Source organism: Budorcas taxicolor, chromosome 24 (assembly GCF_023091745.1).
Source record: "Budorcas taxicolor isolate Tak-1 chromosome 24, Takin1.1, whole genome shotgun sequence".
Classification (NCBI taxonomy): Eukaryota; Metazoa; Chordata; class Mammalia; order Artiodactyla; family Bovidae; genus Budorcas; species Budorcas taxicolor.
In genome coordinates this window covers 19509793-19527269 of record NC_068933.1, presented here as the reverse complement: position 1 = coordinate 19527269, position 17477 = coordinate 19509793, and the positions used below count along the sequence as shown (strand labels likewise).

At 35.0% G+C, this 17477-nt stretch overlaps 1 protein-coding gene across 1 annotated transcript in view; it reads left to right on the top strand.

Moving 5' to 3' along the window:
- MICU3 (mitochondrial calcium uptake family member 3) overlaps positions 1–17477 on the top strand; it is an 85808-nt gene that overhangs the window by 51230 nt on the left and 17101 nt on the right. Inside the window, exons 5-8 of the mRNA XM_052661412.1 lie at positions 46–93; positions 3374–3456; positions 6943–7014; positions 10142–10180. Coding sequence (XP_052517372.1) covers positions 46–93; positions 3374–3456; positions 6943–7014; positions 10142–10180 — 242 coding nt within the window. The remainder of the gene's footprint in view (positions 1–45; positions 94–3373; positions 3457–6942; positions 7015–10141; positions 10181–17477) is intronic.

Sequence of the window (17477 nt, the reverse complement as noted above, 5' to 3'; positions counted from 1 at the left end):
AGAAATATTTTATATATAGCATAACTAATACTATTTTTCTTCTAGGTGTGATTTCTTACACAGAGTATCTTTTTCTTTTATGCATTTTAACAAGTAAGTGTACTCCTTAAATCTATTTCTGGATGCAGTTTTCTTTCTCAAGCATAACCTTGGGAAATAAATCTTTTTCTAGATTCTCTTACTTTGAAAATCAGTTTAGTTCTATCCACACTGTCTTGCAAAATTCATGTCTAAATGCCAGTGGAAAATGCTAAGCATAATACTATGAAGTGTCAAAACCATAAATATGATTACAGCTTATGGTATAGTAATAAAATGCTCATAAATTAAGAATTTAATATCCTACATCAATCCTTGTGGTTTAATCTATGTGGGAGCCTAAAGGTAAGGACAAGTAATAATTTGTAAATTTTCTGCTACACTCATTCAAATCACATTTTCTGCAAGATTAGTGTGTCTTTTAACTACTGAGTCTATCAGGAGACCCATCATACATCCTCCAACAGCTTCATTATTCTCTTCTTTTCATATGCAGCAATTCTTTTGAAATATTTGAAGAGTTTACTAAAGTGTTCAGTTAAATTTCATTGCATTTAATGGGGGAACTTACACCCTGTAGTTCACTGTGCTCCAACCATCTATCTGACATTTTAAATCCCTGAAGTCTCATTTGTACTTTCTGTTCCTTCTACCATCAGTGCTTTTCCTCAAGATCCTCCAGACAGTAAAAATAATTCAGGTTTTCTTTGAAACATGAAAGGTTAGGGAAGCCCTACTTAACTGCTCTCCTTAATATAGCTCCCTCTTCCACCCCTCCCTTTTTTTCCCTGTCCAGTGTTGTATTTTCTTCATAGCACGGAAACTATTTGAAAGTATTTGTTTATTGGTTTACATGTTTTTGTCTGTGTGGGTCCACAGTAGCAAAGATTTTATCTTTTTTGTTCATTTCTGTATTAAGAACAGTGTCAGGTGCATGGTAGCCTCTCAAAAAATAACTGGCAAATGAACGCAAGAAAGTGACTATTGGAATTTCCAATTGTGGATATTTATGGAGATGTGTAGAAAAAAAGAACATCAATAAAACTGCATTATTAGAAACCAGTCTTAAAATTCCTGTACTTCTATGATTGGAAGATAACACAGCCACTGTTTTATTCTGAATTTAGTGATGGATAATGTTATGTTGGAGTTCTGTCACAGGAAGTTTGGGAAATGTGTATGTGTGTGCACATGTGTGTTTCAAAAATTACTGCCTTTTTTTTTTTTGGACTTGCTTTTTTTCTCCTGGCTCAAAATCATTTAAAATGACTGAAGAAAAGTAAGTATTTTGCAGTTAGTAATAGTACTGCCAGAGAACGTTCCAGACTGGAAAGCCATAGATTTTGAGTCTGGTCAAGGATGAATGCCACCATGGAAATTAGAAGAGTGGGTGCCAAGGAGTGTCTCAGAGACTTGTTCCAAAGTTATCTTGTTAGCTAGAACAACTTTGGGTGCAAAATTAGAAGTTATATGTCTCTGAACCAGCATAGTGGTAGGTACAAGTAAAACAAAAGTGGTGAGGAAAACGACATGCTGAGTTTGGACAGGATTGGTTTTAGCATGTTAGAAAAAATCCCATATAGTGATTTTTGCTTGCTACAGAAAAGTTAGGATATTTGAGTGCTGTGACTCTACACACACACACACACACACACACACACACACACACACACACACACACACACAACATCTATGGGTGTTGTTTAATTATAATTTTTCAATTTAAACTCTTTCTAAGATGAGTTCTGAATTCCAAATGGAGTCACAGCACTCAAAAATCCTAACTTTTCTGTAATTATGGGTGTTGTTTGGGTCTTCCCTGATAGCTCAGTGGGTAAAGAATCGGCTTGCAATGCAGGAGACCCCCGTTCAATTCCTGGGTTGGGAAGATCCTCTGGAAAAGGAATAGGCTACCCAATCCAGTATTCTTGGGGTTTCCTGGTAGGTCAGATGGTAAAGAATCTGCCTGCAATGTGAGAGACCTGGGTTCAATGCCTGGGTTGGGAAGATCCCCTTTGGGAGGCCATGGCAACCCACTCCTGTATTCTTGCCTGGAGAATCCCCACGGGCAGAGGAGCCTGGCGGGTTATAGTCAATGGGGTCGAAAAGAGTCTAACAAAACTGAACGACTAAGCACACAGGAAGAGAGCTAGATAATCCGTGTTAGCTGTTTATAGTTCCCCCACTCCGCCTTTACTTTTTATTACTTTGACTTTATTTTCCCTTCCAAACAATGCTTATGAGGACTTCTTTCTGTGTGTATCTTCAAGATCTTTTTAAAGCTTAAAACTTGGTCATTGGAGATGGTGTAACTTTTTATTTCTTCCTCAAGTGAGTGAGAATGAAAGTAAATTTAGATTCCTAAAATACATGCAAAAAATGAACTTGCATAAAAGGCTTTCATTTCCATTATTTTCAGAGACAGCTATTACTGATTAAGAAAGCAAGTCTATGTGCTTCGATTTGCTGGGTTCACAATTTCAAAACACACATAGTGGCAAGTGTACCTGTGGGAGGTCCCTTTTTAAACTTTTTGCCAGTCATCTCAAAAGAGGTCAAATGTTTTGAAAAAGGCATGTGCACTGAGATCCGCTTTGAAGGACGCATTCAAGTTTTCTTCTGTCCAAGCATTCTTCTTTTTGCTTTAGAAGTGGAGGGAGAAGAGGTATTGAATCTTATTATAAGTTTCATACAATTACAGCAGTTCATAGTGTATGAAAGTCTTTCTCAGAAAAGCAGTTTTTCCTTGTATTTGGGGGAAATAAGGAATTAATTATTCAAGTCCTTTTTATTTTATATTTCTGTATTTGAAGCCTCTGGAAGTTCAACCCCAAGTATGTAATCTCTCATGCCTGACTTTTTTTTGTGTGGGTCATTCTGTTATAATTTCTCCAGGATTTTAGGCTGGTCCATTGTATTGTTTTTTTTTTTTTTTGCTGCTGCTGCTCTAACTAGCTGACATATTAAAAATATTTCAAATGTACTGAGATGATATTTTCCTTTCAAAAAAAGTGACAGACTTTGGAAAAGAAAGAAATATTTATTTTTGGAAGGAAGGTAATCAGATTTTACTGTCAGTGATATGCAGCAAGTATCACACAAGTAGATTTCAAGTGTATTATCAACTGTGTTACTAAGTGTGCTAATATATGAAGCAGAAGTATATATACTTACCTATAGCTTTTATTATATTTAACTAATAGTAACATGTTGCTTTTCATTTTTTGGTTAAAGTATTTCTGCACAGAATATAAATTGTTTACAACTAATGTGGGTTTTGAACTTTGAAAACATTTTTCCATTTCACAAATACTTTCCTGTTTTTGTCTGGCAGAGCCACATGCAGGTTTTAGAATAGCTTTCAACATGTTTGACACAGATGGCAATGAGATGGTGGATAAAAAGGAGTTTTTGGTGGTATGTATATTATTGGTTACATTTTATCAATACATCTATTGCTTACTTATATTTTTTATGGTTTTGCATTATTTAGAATACCGTTGTAGAAAAAGGGCTTCCCTGGTGGCTCAAACAGTAAAGAATCCACCTGCAATGCCAGAGACTTGGGTGTGACCCCTGAGTTGGGAAGATCCTCTGGAGGAGGGCATGGCAACCCACTCCAGTATTCTTGCCTAGAGAATCCCCATGGACAGAGGACCCTGGCAGGCTACAGTTCATGGGGTCACAAAGAGTCGCACAGGACTGAGTGACTAAGCACAGCACATTGTTGAAAAAAGAGTAAAAGTGTTATGCTTTTACTTTAATAAAGTATATTATACTCATGTACTTTATTTTGAATTATTTTTACACTATAAAATATAAATTTATTCAGTGTATAAAGATGATTATAGGGCTTCTGAGGTGGCTCAGTGATAAAGAATCCACCTGCCAATGCAGGAGACAGAGGTTTGATCCCTGGGTGGGAAGATCCCCTGGAGAAGGAAATGGCAACTCACTGTGGTATTCTTGCCTGAAAAATCTCATGGACAGAGGAACCTAGTGGGTTACAGTCCGTGGGATCTCGAGAGAGTCAGCCATGACTGAGTGACTGAGCACACACACACGTGAAGATGATTATAATTGTTTACACATATTCTGGAGGTCTGAAATGTATATTTTCCACGAAGTGAGAGACAGGCAATCCTGGGCTTACACACGCCCAGACCCTCTCATGTCAGCCACCCAGCCATAGGCAGCTCTTTGCCTGCCTGTGGAAACTTCCTTCCTTCTCTTTAAAGGATTTACAATATTTTTTTTCTCTTCCACTCGTTGCTGCCTTGTATTCCAGTCTTAGCCCATTCTCCTATTGCGTTCCCTTGTCTTTGACCAAGGGCTGATAAGCGTGTTCTTGGTATTTGTCTTTCAGGCTTTCTTACCTGACTGGTCCCGTGTTGGCGCTGGTCTGGCAGCATCATCAGCTGCTCACTCGTCTTAACCACCCTCTCCTTCCCGAATTTTTCTCTTTTTACCCATGTATCCTATATCTATGTCTGTGGCAAAATGCCTTTTCTGATTTTCTCCAAAACAGAGATTAACATTAGTTTACTCCTCCCAGTAACAAGGTCTACCTTTAGCCTTTTTGTGCAACTCAATATTTACCTCTACTCTCTTAGCAAAAGGAGAAGGGGAAAATAACATAAATAGCCATTTCATTTTCTGTTTTTCCTTTGTAACAAGCCAATAAAAATCCCTTGGAAAACCTCTTAGCTAGCTTAGTATTTTCTTCAGAGGCTGGAGCACAGAAGAGAAATTATGAAATCATTCTTTTCCATGGTAGGAATTAGCAGCTGCTCAAAAGGAAGCAGGGAACTAATTACTGGGATCTGTCAAAAGGCTTCCATGTAGCCCTTGGCCGAGTACACCCCCTGAGCAAGTCTGCGGAGCTGGACCCACAAAGGGTCCCTCACTGTAGTGCTGCTCGCGATGGTGCGGAGGTGGGGAGTTTCATTGCAATGGAGAGAGACATGTTGCTAACATGCTAAGATGGGCAAACTTAGTTCACTAGAGCTCTGTCATGATAGTGTACAGCTGTAACTTTAGGACTTTCAGAATGGGCCTTGTAATCGAAACAGCCTTCAACAGACTTTCTATGGCAACATGGCCAAGTTCCACCCCACTGTCTTAAAGGTTACCTTTTGGAACTCAGTGCATTGGAAGCTGCCTGTGTAGATGTCTTTGGGACTCTTGTCTGTTTGTGGAGGTGGGAGATAAAACTTTCTTGTAGAATTTCAATTTGTTTCTACTCTACACTCTTAAAGAAGTTGCTCTTCCTTTAGAGCAGTGGTCTACTCTGCAGTGGCCAGACTAATGTTTTATTGTTTGTTGTTGTTTGTAAATGGCTAAGGGCTTCCAAGGTGGTGCTAGTGGTAAAGAACCTGCCTGCCAATGCAGGAGATGTAAGAGACTAGAGTTCAATCTCTGAGTTGGGGAGATCCCCTGGAGGAGGAAACGGCAACCCACTCCAGTATTCTTGCCTGGAGAATCCCATGGATAGAGGAGTCTGGCAGGTTGCAGTCCATAGCATTGCAGAGTCACACACAACTGAAGTGACTTAGCACGCACGCACATAAACAGCTAAGAGTTCCTAAAAGCAGAGGTGGAGTTGGGCAGAGTTACTTGTAGATTTGTAAAATAGATTTGTAAAATCTATGATCCTCCTGCCTGTTTATAAAGCAAATATTAATAATGCTTGCTAAAGAGAAAAACTCTTTTCACTAAGATAAAGTATGGAATATATGTGTTAATAAAATAATTTACAGTTTGTACTGTAGTTTTAAATTGTTATTATATATTTTGGGAGGGAATACATTTTGGATTTCAGCTCTAGCCATACTAAGTGAAGTAAAAGAATTGAGATACCTGTTCAAATTACACAGACAAGAACAGGGACCTCACCAGAAAACTGAGATAAAGATAGAATTAAGCTTCTATGTGTAAAAGAGGATTTTAAACAGGAAATAATGCCATGTATAATAGGGTGTATGTGCTCACTTGCTGTGTCTGACTCTTATGACCCCATGGACTGTAGCCCACCAGGCTCCTCTGTCCATGAAATTTCCCAGGCAGGAATACTGGAATGGGTTGCCACGTCCTCCTCCAGGGGATCTTCCCAACCCAGGGATTGAACCCATGTCTCCTGGGTCTCCTGCATTGGCAGGCAGGTTCTTTACCACTGTGCTACCTGGGAAGCCCATGTGTAATAGTTGCTAACATTTCTTGAGAAGTTACTGTGTGACAGGCAATGTGCTTGTGCTAAGTAATTACTTATAATGTCTACTCTGCACAACATTATTTTTATAAGACCTATCAATTATATATCAGTAAAGCTAGAGGAAAAAAAATACTGCTCTAAGGTAAGAAATTATTCATATTCCCCATATGGAAAACAAGCCTTAAATGATTAGAGTAACTTGCTCAAAAGGTTAGACATGCAGAGCCCATGTTCCTATCATTACCTGAAAGAGACCTTAGAGGTCATTCAGTCCATGTTCATTTCATGTATGAGCAAATTGGAGCCCAGTGAGGACCTGTCCCCTATCCATAAAATGGGTTTATGACAGAAGATGGGCTCAAGCCTAGACCCCTGACTTATGGTCCAGTGTCCTTTATTCCTCAGTAGGCTTCATCTCTTTTTATGTATATACCACAGGCTCCATGTCTTTGTGACTTAACAATAAAGTTAAACTATAGGAGATACTATCATAAAGTAAAACTATATGATGGACCTAAAACTTTTTCTTAGGAAAAAACCTGGTATCAGAAAATGTATTCATACTAGTTTTAATGTTCTTGGTGTATATGAAGCTAATTATTTTCTTTGTTCTTAGAATATATCTAGCATGGGGTGTTAGGTTCCCAGAAACTCTTATCAGGTGTTTGATTTTTGATTGGTTTTCTTTTCAGCTTCAAGAAATATTCAGGAAAAAAAATGAAAAGAGAGAAACTAAAGGAGATGAAGAAAAGCGTGCAATGCTGGTAAGAATAATTTATAATGGTTTCAGCTGGGTTTTCTAGGTAAGAATTATTTTATTCATGTTGAGAAATAGTAATTAAAGCCTGTAACTTTAGATCTGTCTGTTTCTTGAAAACTTTCTAAAGTTCTTATGTAGAAAAACTTCAGTATTTATATGCTTTGATATCAATATTTATATCAAGTATTGATATTAAATGTCTGTATCCATAACCATATTCATTAAATCATTTTCATCCATATTGTTGTTATCCATGAAATTTGAAGGGTATATCATATGATAGGTTAATACAGATCATTATGCATGTAAAAATTTAAAGGTGAATTGCAAAGATTTAATTATACATGTGAGTAAATTTAGTGGTACTATAATAATATGAATGTTGAAGCAAAAACAAGAAAATAATATGTTTCTTTGCATTCATAGAAATATGTATTATAGATTCTTCTTCTGGGAAGAGTAATGTTTCATTTTATTTTGAAGGTAGAGTTAAGCAACATTTCCCTCCATTTTCCTTCTAGTTTTCTTTTTGCTTGTCCCAAGTAAATATTTCAGCCTGACAACATCCTAGGTTCACTTAGTGAAAATAACAAACAGGTACTAATTTAGTATGAGGCCTTATATTAGACGCTTTGCATGCATTGCCCCCTTTTAATCTACCAAACAGTTCTGTTATTATCTAGTTACAGATGAGAAAACTGACACTTGGAAAGGTTAATATCTTGTCTAAAATTCCATAACTATTCAATGGCAAAGCCAAGATTTGAACCCATGGCTGGCCAGCTCCAAAACCTATACTTTTATCCACTGTATCATATTTCTTCCTCTGGTACTTAGCAGAAACATGGTGAATTTTGTTAGTATGTAAATGATAATTGTTTTATTTGCAAATTAATGGCCCTGTGAAATAGTTTAATTGGTTTATCTGGAATTCAAATAATTAACTTCAAAGAGTTGCAACACTTTTTATTTTTCTCACTGTTACAAGCATATAAGGTTTTCTTAAACATGGGTTATTTGTAGCAGATGGGTGTCATTTTCATCCCAGTAGATTTACAAAGTGTGTATTTATATTAATAAAAGCAGATTATCAGGATTATGAATGTTTATTATTTCTCAGAATATTTAACTATGGTATATTTATTAGTATTTTTTTAACCTCCCCGATAGACTAAATTATGGAAGACACTTGTAGAAGCCACTCTCTACTGATAATATACTGAAAGAGTAAACAATTATTTTAACTTTGATGGATTGCCAATGATTGACTGGATAGGCAAGTTGTTGATAAAATATCATTTAGGAGGTTGAATTATGTTAATGAATGTTTTGGTATACCTCAGTGATAAAGTAGATAGTGTTTCAATGGATACAGATTTAATTGTTTATTTATACTAATTCCAGAAAAGACTTACGGATCTTTCAGTAAAGTAACAATCCTATTCTAATCAGTAACCTTTACTAAAATACCTAAGTGAGTAACAAAGGGAGAGAGGAAAGGGAATAATAATAGCAGTCAACCCACGTTGGGAAAAGCTACCGTGTCAGCACAAAAGCTTCATTGCATCCCAGGTGAAGTAAATTTAATACCGATGATATAATGCAAATAAGTTCATAACAGTAATATAGTAAAACTTTATTAACTTGGATTATTTAGGGAAAGTCTATCTAAATTATGAAATCTAAATTATATCAGTATACCCTAAATTGTGTTATTTTATATGAATATACATAGATCAGTGAAACATTATCTAGCAAATATATGGGGAAGGAGACTTGTTTTAAAGAACAGATAAAAATAACTTTTAAGTATTCTATCACTTACTTATATGGAAATGAATGTTGCTAAAGACACTGACCTCCATAGGTATCCCAGAGGTGTTTATGTTACAGTTTAATTAATGCTCCTGGAATCTCACTTACAGAATTTAGCTATCCGAACTATTTCTTAAAACAATCCAGAAATAATCTTTAGTACAGCTTCTGAACTAAGCAACACTCAAGGACAATACAGCTCTCTTCAAATATTTTTTTACTGTGTTTTACAATAATAGTAATAATTAGTGGTTAGCATTATTAATAGCTGTCACATTTTAAACAATGCATATCTGAACTGATGAGATTTTTGAGTTTTGAAGCAACTGAAATTTAGCTTATGGTGAAAATATATAGATTATGTTAGACATTGTAGGAGTCAGATTTTTCAAGTTTTGACTATTAGCTCTGCAATTCATTACCTCTGTGACCTTGAACCAGGTCCTTGAATTTTTCTGTGCCTCAGTTTCTTCATTTGTACTAGAATAGGAGTAATGAGCACATATGATGATTATGGAGGTTAAATGAGTTAAATCGTGTAGCCACTAAACAGGGTTTGAAATATAATAAATACTCAAAAAGTTTAGCTAATTGTGAAACATGAAATTCTCTTTTAATTAGTAGAATATTTTAAACTGAATAGTACATCCCCAAATCAAAAATTAGGCAAGAATAAATTTTAAAATATTTACATATCAAAATGAACTGCTTCAGAAGAGAGAAATGAGCATAATATTTCTTGGGACACTTTCTATGTGCTAAGGTCTGTACTATCTCCATTATACATGTTACTCTCGTTTAGTCCTCATTACATTTCTCTCAGGTAAGTCTTCACACCTTTGCACAGAAGAGAAAACCATCTCAGAGAGGTTCATTAAGTTGCCTGGGTCCACGGCACTAACAGGCACTGAACAGGATTCCAGCATAGGTCTCATGCCGTCCCCACCACCATGCTGCTCCATCGAGGTCTGCCCCCTCATCGCACATGGAATTGCTGAAGCATGTCTCAGCAAAACTGCGTACTTCGGAGTACCATGTTTAATTCAAAGCAATAGTTCCATCAAAAGTTACAATGAAAGTGGTTGAAATGAGCACAGGTTCACTTAATGTTTAATTATACGAGATTTAAAAAACTTTGCTACTCATCTTTAACATTTATCCCACTTGTACTGTGTGCGTGCTCTATAGAGAATGTAGCATAATGATTTGCCCTTCCTAATTGATTATTTTGTCGTCTTTTTCTTTTTTTTCTTTTGCTATACTTGGGTTCATTCTGAAATGTGACACTTCATTTGGCCCTTTGTGCTCTATGTCAGCGTCTTCAACTTTATGGATACCATTCTCCTACTAATAGTGTATGTACAACCCTTTAAATGTTCTTTATGTAAATAGCCCTCACCTGTTATACTTGACAATGCTATTTCTTTTATAAAGCCAGATCTACTATTGAGACTATTTAGGAATTTATTGAGTATAATAATGTGAAACCAAGCCCCCAGTTTTTATTTCCTTCCTGGATTTATAAGAAAACTATAAATTTACAGAGCAATTCTTTCTTTTTAGCTTTAGATTAAGATAAGGTGAAGGTGAGTGAACAAGAACCCAAAACTGGTAGAGTAATTGACCTTTTATATTTTTCAGTGGTATTTGAAGAGTTAAGTACAATTTATGGAGCAGATTCTCAGGCTATGCTCCTGCAGGACACAGGTATTTTAAGAGCTAGATCTCTCCATCTGATGTACAGTCTTTTCTTAATTCTAATACCAAAGATATTAATGGATAAACTTTTGCTAGTTCTCAGTATTTCGCCCCATTTTTTTTCTAAAACTTTTGATGCTTGCTTACTGCCTTTGGTCTCTACAAAAGTCTTGAATAAGATGGCACTTGATATGTTCAGTATATCACTGTATCATGTTGTTTCTCAAAGAGGATTATGATCTTCAAACTCGTCTTTTCCTGAAAACATTGGGAGTTCTTGCAAATGATCTTTCAGATGTACTCTTCTCATGCTACGCTTTCGTTCTTTTCTTTCTCCCAGAAAGTCATAGCTTATGGATTAGCCCAGTTGCTACACAACTGAGAATAGGCCATGGTCTCTTCTGAGTGTAAAAGGCACAGTCCATTTGATTTTCCCTGGCCTCCTTAAGTCACTTAGACAGATCCCTCAAATTATACAAATCCACCTGAGAGAAACTCTCGAATTTACAGTGACCTACTCAGTATTGTCCTATTGAAAGGTTCCATTATAGTGTAGACTCTAGCTGTGTGCCTCCTGAAATTGATATTTAATAAAAATTCCAAACGATAAAAACTAATTCTCTTTGAGACTCAAGTATACACTAAAGGCTGATGAAGCATAAAATAAATGTAAAATATCTAAGTCACAAGGAATGGACCTAGAATGGGTTGGAAAACAAGCCAAATTCATAGGAATCTTATGACTGACTGGTTGTTTTGATTCCTTACACGATACTTTAAAACTTTTCTGCAAAATTCACTGTTTTCCATGGAATAAAGCCTACTGTTCTCTTACATTTTTTTTAAAGATTCCTCTGTTAAGTATTTCAAAAATATATAAGAATGTGAAAGATGGAAATCTCAGAGATTCTAATGCCACATGCCCTATGAAGCTTAATAAATGTTAATAATGATTATGACTTTGTTATTTATTTTTCTAATCTAATATGTCATTTCATGAGCCATTTTTCCAACTGTGGCAACTAATATATTTCCTTTAAACTCATAAATAATTTTCATATAATAGACAAGCATTTTAAAATAATATATTTCAGAGTAGTATTGTTAACAGGAAACAGGTACTAATATGGTCTAGTTTAAGCCACATAAACAAATTGTAGTTACTTAGACACTAAGAGAATAATATAATAGTATAATGTTATGAATTAGCTGGCAATTACCTGCTAGTTTCCAGAACTGTAGATCAGCTGGAGTGATAAAGTATGTAATTTGAGTATAGTTCATGGAACTAATTATAACAGATTCTACCTTTAAGAATAAGTTCTTTCAGGAAATGCAGTACCCCTGGATTTAACTGTTACAGATGGAAGTTCTGTGGTATCTGCAGTAGCCAGTTCCAAAATTTAATCATTCTTATGGTATATTTTGCCTCTACTCTGTCAGATTATCCCTTCCTACAGTGTAAGATTGAACATGCTCCTTTATATTCTGAAAGACAGTTACGTTATAGCCTTTTTTGTTCCAAACAACCCTAATTCTTTTCGTATTTCTTATATAGTCAACTCTTGATTATCTTACTATGGTGAAAAGAAATTTAAAACATCCAGAAGAATAAGTAAGGCAAACATGAGGTCAGTAATGCAAAGTCAAGGCATGACTTTGACATGCCTTATATTTGACAGATTTTTAAAGATTATTATCCAAATTTCATTGGAGTCCAAAAATGTACCAGTTATTATATAATTTTTTAACATGCACTGAACTTGTTTTATGGACTAAATGCCAATATTCATAAATGATCTTTGTTTGAAAATAATGTGTATTCTCCAACTTGGGGTACAGGGTTGTAATATATACATGATCAAACATATTAAGTATATGTTTTAAATCTCTATCATTACTAAATTTTTGTCCACTTGTTTGGTCAAATAGTGTGTTAAATTACACATTCCTATGATAGACTTATTAATTTCTGCCTGTAATTCCAGTTTTATTTTATATATTTCTAAGCCTTGTTATTGCCTCTATAGGAATATATTTAGATCACTTAAATTATCTTAGAAAATTAAATCTTTGATTAAATACTATCCCTAGATCTCCAGAAATGTGTTTGTATTAAAAATCTATTTTAGTTGTCAAAATAAATATACTACCTTTATTTTTGTTAACATATGACTTTTTCCTTTTTGTGTTTTTTACTTTCTATTTTTGCCTCTAGTAATGATGAAGCTTTCTTTGATTTTTTTAAAATATATATTTTAGTTTGGAAATTTACTGCTGATAAAATGTAAATATGAAATAAAAAATAATAGAAGTTTACTATATAATATAGATCAAGAAATTAAGCATTACGTTTACTATGCCCCAAGAAGCCCTTTTATATATCTCCAGTCATAATCCTTCTCCTGGAAAAGATAATCACAATCATGACCTTTATGTCAATCACTGCTTTGTCATTTTACAACCTTTTTATGTATCTAAAATGATACAGTTTGATTTTCCCCACTTTGATCTTCAATTAAATGAGATCATATTACATGAGTTTTTCTGTGTTTTGCTTCTTTGACTCATTATCATGATTGTCAGCTTCATCTACGTTATTGAATCTAATGAATGGTCCTAGTTCGTTCATTTTTATTACTATAAGCAACAGTGCTCAAATGTTTTGGTCTCAGGACCCCTTTATTACTGAGAATCCAAAGAAGTTTTGTTCATATTTTGGATATATTTATCTATATCTACCATATTAGAAATTAAAATTCAGGATTCATATACTTAAAAATAATAAAAACTCACTTGTTATCCTAAACATTTTTTATGAAAAATAACTTCAAAAATGTAATGAGGAAAGTAGCATTTTTACATTTGTTTCAAATCTCTGTAACATCTGACTTAGAAGACAGCCAGTTTCTCTTAGATGCTTCTGTATTCAGTCTATTCAGTATATTGTTTTGGCAGCATATACTATCAGTTGTTTCCCTTGAAGCTACAGGCTCACTGTGTTCATTTTCCAAAAAGATGTCTGCCATATACCAAGGTCTAACTTACCATAGTTTGTCTTATCAGTTGTTCTTTCAAGTAAAAATGATGGTTCATGAAAAAAGTGGCTAATTTACCTTGCAACACAAATCACCACCTGAATGTTTTTTCTCAAGACAACCATAGTACTTCATTAGCAGAAGTGCTTTATGCTTGCTTCCCTTCATACTGAATGTGAAAAAGATGTGTGCTCAAAGATCAAATTATCAAAATTATGAGTTCTGTTCTTCAGCAAGTATATTCTTAAGTGAATTTTATTTTAATGTGAGTATATGAAACTGAAGAATGTGACAGTTTCTGAAAAATGTAATGACTTTGGTCTTTGGTCCCACTGCTGTCATTGTACTAAGGCTTCAGAAATTTTACCCACCATTGCTTTTGTACCTGAAAATATAGTATAAAAGGCAGATAGTGTCTTTAAGATGCTTTAAGATACATCTGTATTATATTTTGTCTAGTTTCTTCAATGTTCTCAGTGAGAAGATTGGCATTTGTTTTCTAGCTTTTCAGTACTGGAAACCTGGTTTATTGTTTTCAACCTATTTTTTTCCTTATATTTTGGATATGTCTTTTTTTAAGTGTATGTTGTGTACTTTATCAGTTTCTTTTTTCTGGGTGGATAACATGGGCTTTTTAATTGGAAATTCAGTTTATATTACTGTGATGACTAACTTATTTGGATTCACTTTAGCCATTCTATATACTGTTTTTTTCTCCTTTCTTCATTTGTATTTATACAAATACAAACTGGATTTATTTTTAGTTTAGAAGACATTCACTGTATTTCTTTTCTTTATGTAGTTATTCTTGAAATTTTAGTAAATATACTTAAAATAATAAAGTCTTAGATTGGAGTGTATCTTTATTCTCTTTCTCAAAAATAGAGTTTAAAATTTCTTTAGTACCATTCTTTCTGCTCCTGATATGAGTACTTAAAACAACGTCTACCGTTGTCTTTTTTAATCCACCAAGTTAGACTTCTAAAATATGTATCAGCCACATTTGTTTCAAATTACTTACAATTTGCTATTCTTTTCTCAGTAATTCCCTCTTTAATTTCTCCCCTTCTTAAATCTCATAATCTTATACTCACAAAGTATAGCCCCAAGTGATAATCTTCTGATAATTTTTTTAAAAACCCTCTCTCAGGAAATCTGTTAATTCTGCCTTTATTTTTTTTCCAGTTTATTGAGATATAATTGACATATAATACGGTATCAGTTTACGGTGTATAACAAAATTTGATATATATATTTATCACAAAATAATCACCACAGTAGGTCTAGTTGACATCTGTCCCATCACATAGTTACAATTTTTTTTTTCCTTGTGATGAAAACTAAGATGTATTGTCTTAGCAGCTTCCAGTACCGTGTAGAGTATTGTTGACTGTCATTACCAGGCAGTATGTTGATTACACCCCAAGACTCACTCACCTTATTCCTGCTAGTTTGCCCCTTTTCACCACCGTCACCCAGTTCCCTGCCCCCTCCAGCCACCTGCCTCTGGCAACCGCCAGTCTCTTCCGTTTCTGTGGATTTGTTTGTTTTAATTGAGACTGATTTGCGTATAATATTATATTAGCTTCAGGTGTATAATGATTTGATATATGTATACATGCCACTATTTTGAAAGGTAATTTTACTAGGTGTATTATTATAGATTGACATTTGTTCTCAGCAGCTTGTGATGTCATTCTAGTCTTCTGGCTTCTATTGTTGAAATTGAAGAGTCCGTTTTGGGTCTAATTATTCTTTTGTAGTTAATCAGTTTTCTTTCTGGATGCATTTAAGGTTCCCTTTGCTATTCTACAATTTTCTTACAGTCTATCTTTCTGCTTTTACTTATCGTGAAATTTATTGGGCTTTTCAAATGCGAGGATTGTTTGCTTTCATTATTTCTTGAATGTTTACTGCCAGTGTCTCTCTGAACGTTTCCTCCCTCCCATTTTCTTGACTGTGACTTTCTAGAGCTTTCATAGATATTCATGTTTTATGTCTGTCAACTCCTCTTTAATTTGCCACATTATTTTTTTCACACTGCATTCTGTATAGTTTATTCATATTACCTTTAAGTTTAATGATTTTCTCTCTAGCTGTATATAGTTCAGTTCAGTTAAATTTCAGTGGTTCATTTTTCATTTCTAGGAGTTTTACTATTTCTAATCAGCCTAATAATTTTCAGTAGTCTGTTTTTCCTAAAAAATCCTGTCACATGCAACTTCATATTCTTTAAATTTATTAAGCTTATGTTGTATTCCATATTTAATCATTTCAGCATCTGAAATCTGCAGCTCTGGTTCTATTGTTTTTTTCTGCTAGTTCCTACATGTGGTGACTTACGTTCTTTCATGGAAGGGCATGGCAACCCACTCCAGTATTCTTGCCTGGAGAATCCTACAGACAGAGGAGCCTGGCAGGCTACAAGTCCATGGTGTTGCAAAGAGTCCGATAAGACTGAAGCGACTTAGCACGCACGCACGATCTCATATTATGAGCATGTATTTGTTGGAATGTATCTGTGGTGATTCTTGAAGGTTTGGGTTAAGGGTTTGTGTTTTCCAGGAAGACTTGTGTGTAGGTGTATTTCTGTGATACATTGCAGAGACCTGCAGTCCTGTGTGACTTTAAAGTACAATTCTCAGATTGTGGTGTCTCAGGGCACAGTTGTTGTATTGGCCCAAATTATAAAGATGTAATTTTCTTTTCTTTGTTTCTATTTTTCTGTGTGTGTTTTTAAATATCACTAATAGCAAAGACAGTTTCCTGACCAATTCTATGGGCTGCTATTTTGGGATTTTTTTCCCCTCTAGTTTACCTAATCTCTGGGTATAACCTTTCTCAAATATACTATGTATATAGTTTATTTGCCTATCTGGACATGAACAACCTTAGGACACCACTGTTCTGCTTCCCACAGTGGTATATTCCCATCTCTAAATCAGTCTTTTTTTTCCCTCTAACCACCTTTTTTGTTCCCTTCTTCTAGCCTCCCATTCTCCCTTATTTTATTTCCTTACTTCTTTCCTTCTGTGTTTGTTTGAGCTGCTATATAAAAATAGCATAAAGTGGATGACTTATGATGAATGCTTATTTTTTCATAGTTCTGAAAGCTGGAGGTCCCAGGTCAGCAAGCCAACAGCCTCAGTGCGATAGTTGCTGAGGGCCTACTTCCTGGTACCTTCTCACTGTGTCCTCAGGTGGTAGGCAGAGGAAGGGAGGTCTTTCAGGCCCCTTTGCTAAGGGCACCAATCCCATCCTTGCAGGCTCTGGCGTCATGACCTAATCACCTCCCAAAGGCCCACCTCTTCCTGATGCCATCACCTTGGGGATTAGGGTTCCAGTACCTGAATTCTTCACACTAGCTTCACTCTAGCTTCTTCCTTCCTCTCTCTCTTCCTCTTTCCCTTCCTTTCTTCCTCCTTTCTCTCTTTTCTATTCTCAGAACATACATTTTTTCCTATAGTGATCCATGTCAATATAGGTTGTCAGACTAATTTTATCCCTTCATATGTTGTAAATATTGTCATAAAAGTCTGTGTGTGATGGCAGGGAGGGGTGATGGTGACCAGTGTTTGAAAGTAGGGGAGAGGCGTGGCTTCATAGAACAAATCTCCTGTTATTCTCCTAATAATTGTGCAGTAAGCCTTATTTTCTAGTTTCCTTGGTTTAACAATCCTATGTTTATTATATACCAACTTAATAGTTACAGTTTAAAAATATATCCATGGTCAAAATATTTAGATAACTTGGCAGAGTATTTAATCTAGTAACCATTTATCAAAGTTCTCTTATATCTATGGAAAAGAAAAAGAACTGTGTTAGCTCTCTACTCAGATAATTTTACTTGGTGAAAGCTTATTTAGTTACTAAAGGAGGTGATGAGCACACTCTCTTGCCATATTACTATGTTTAC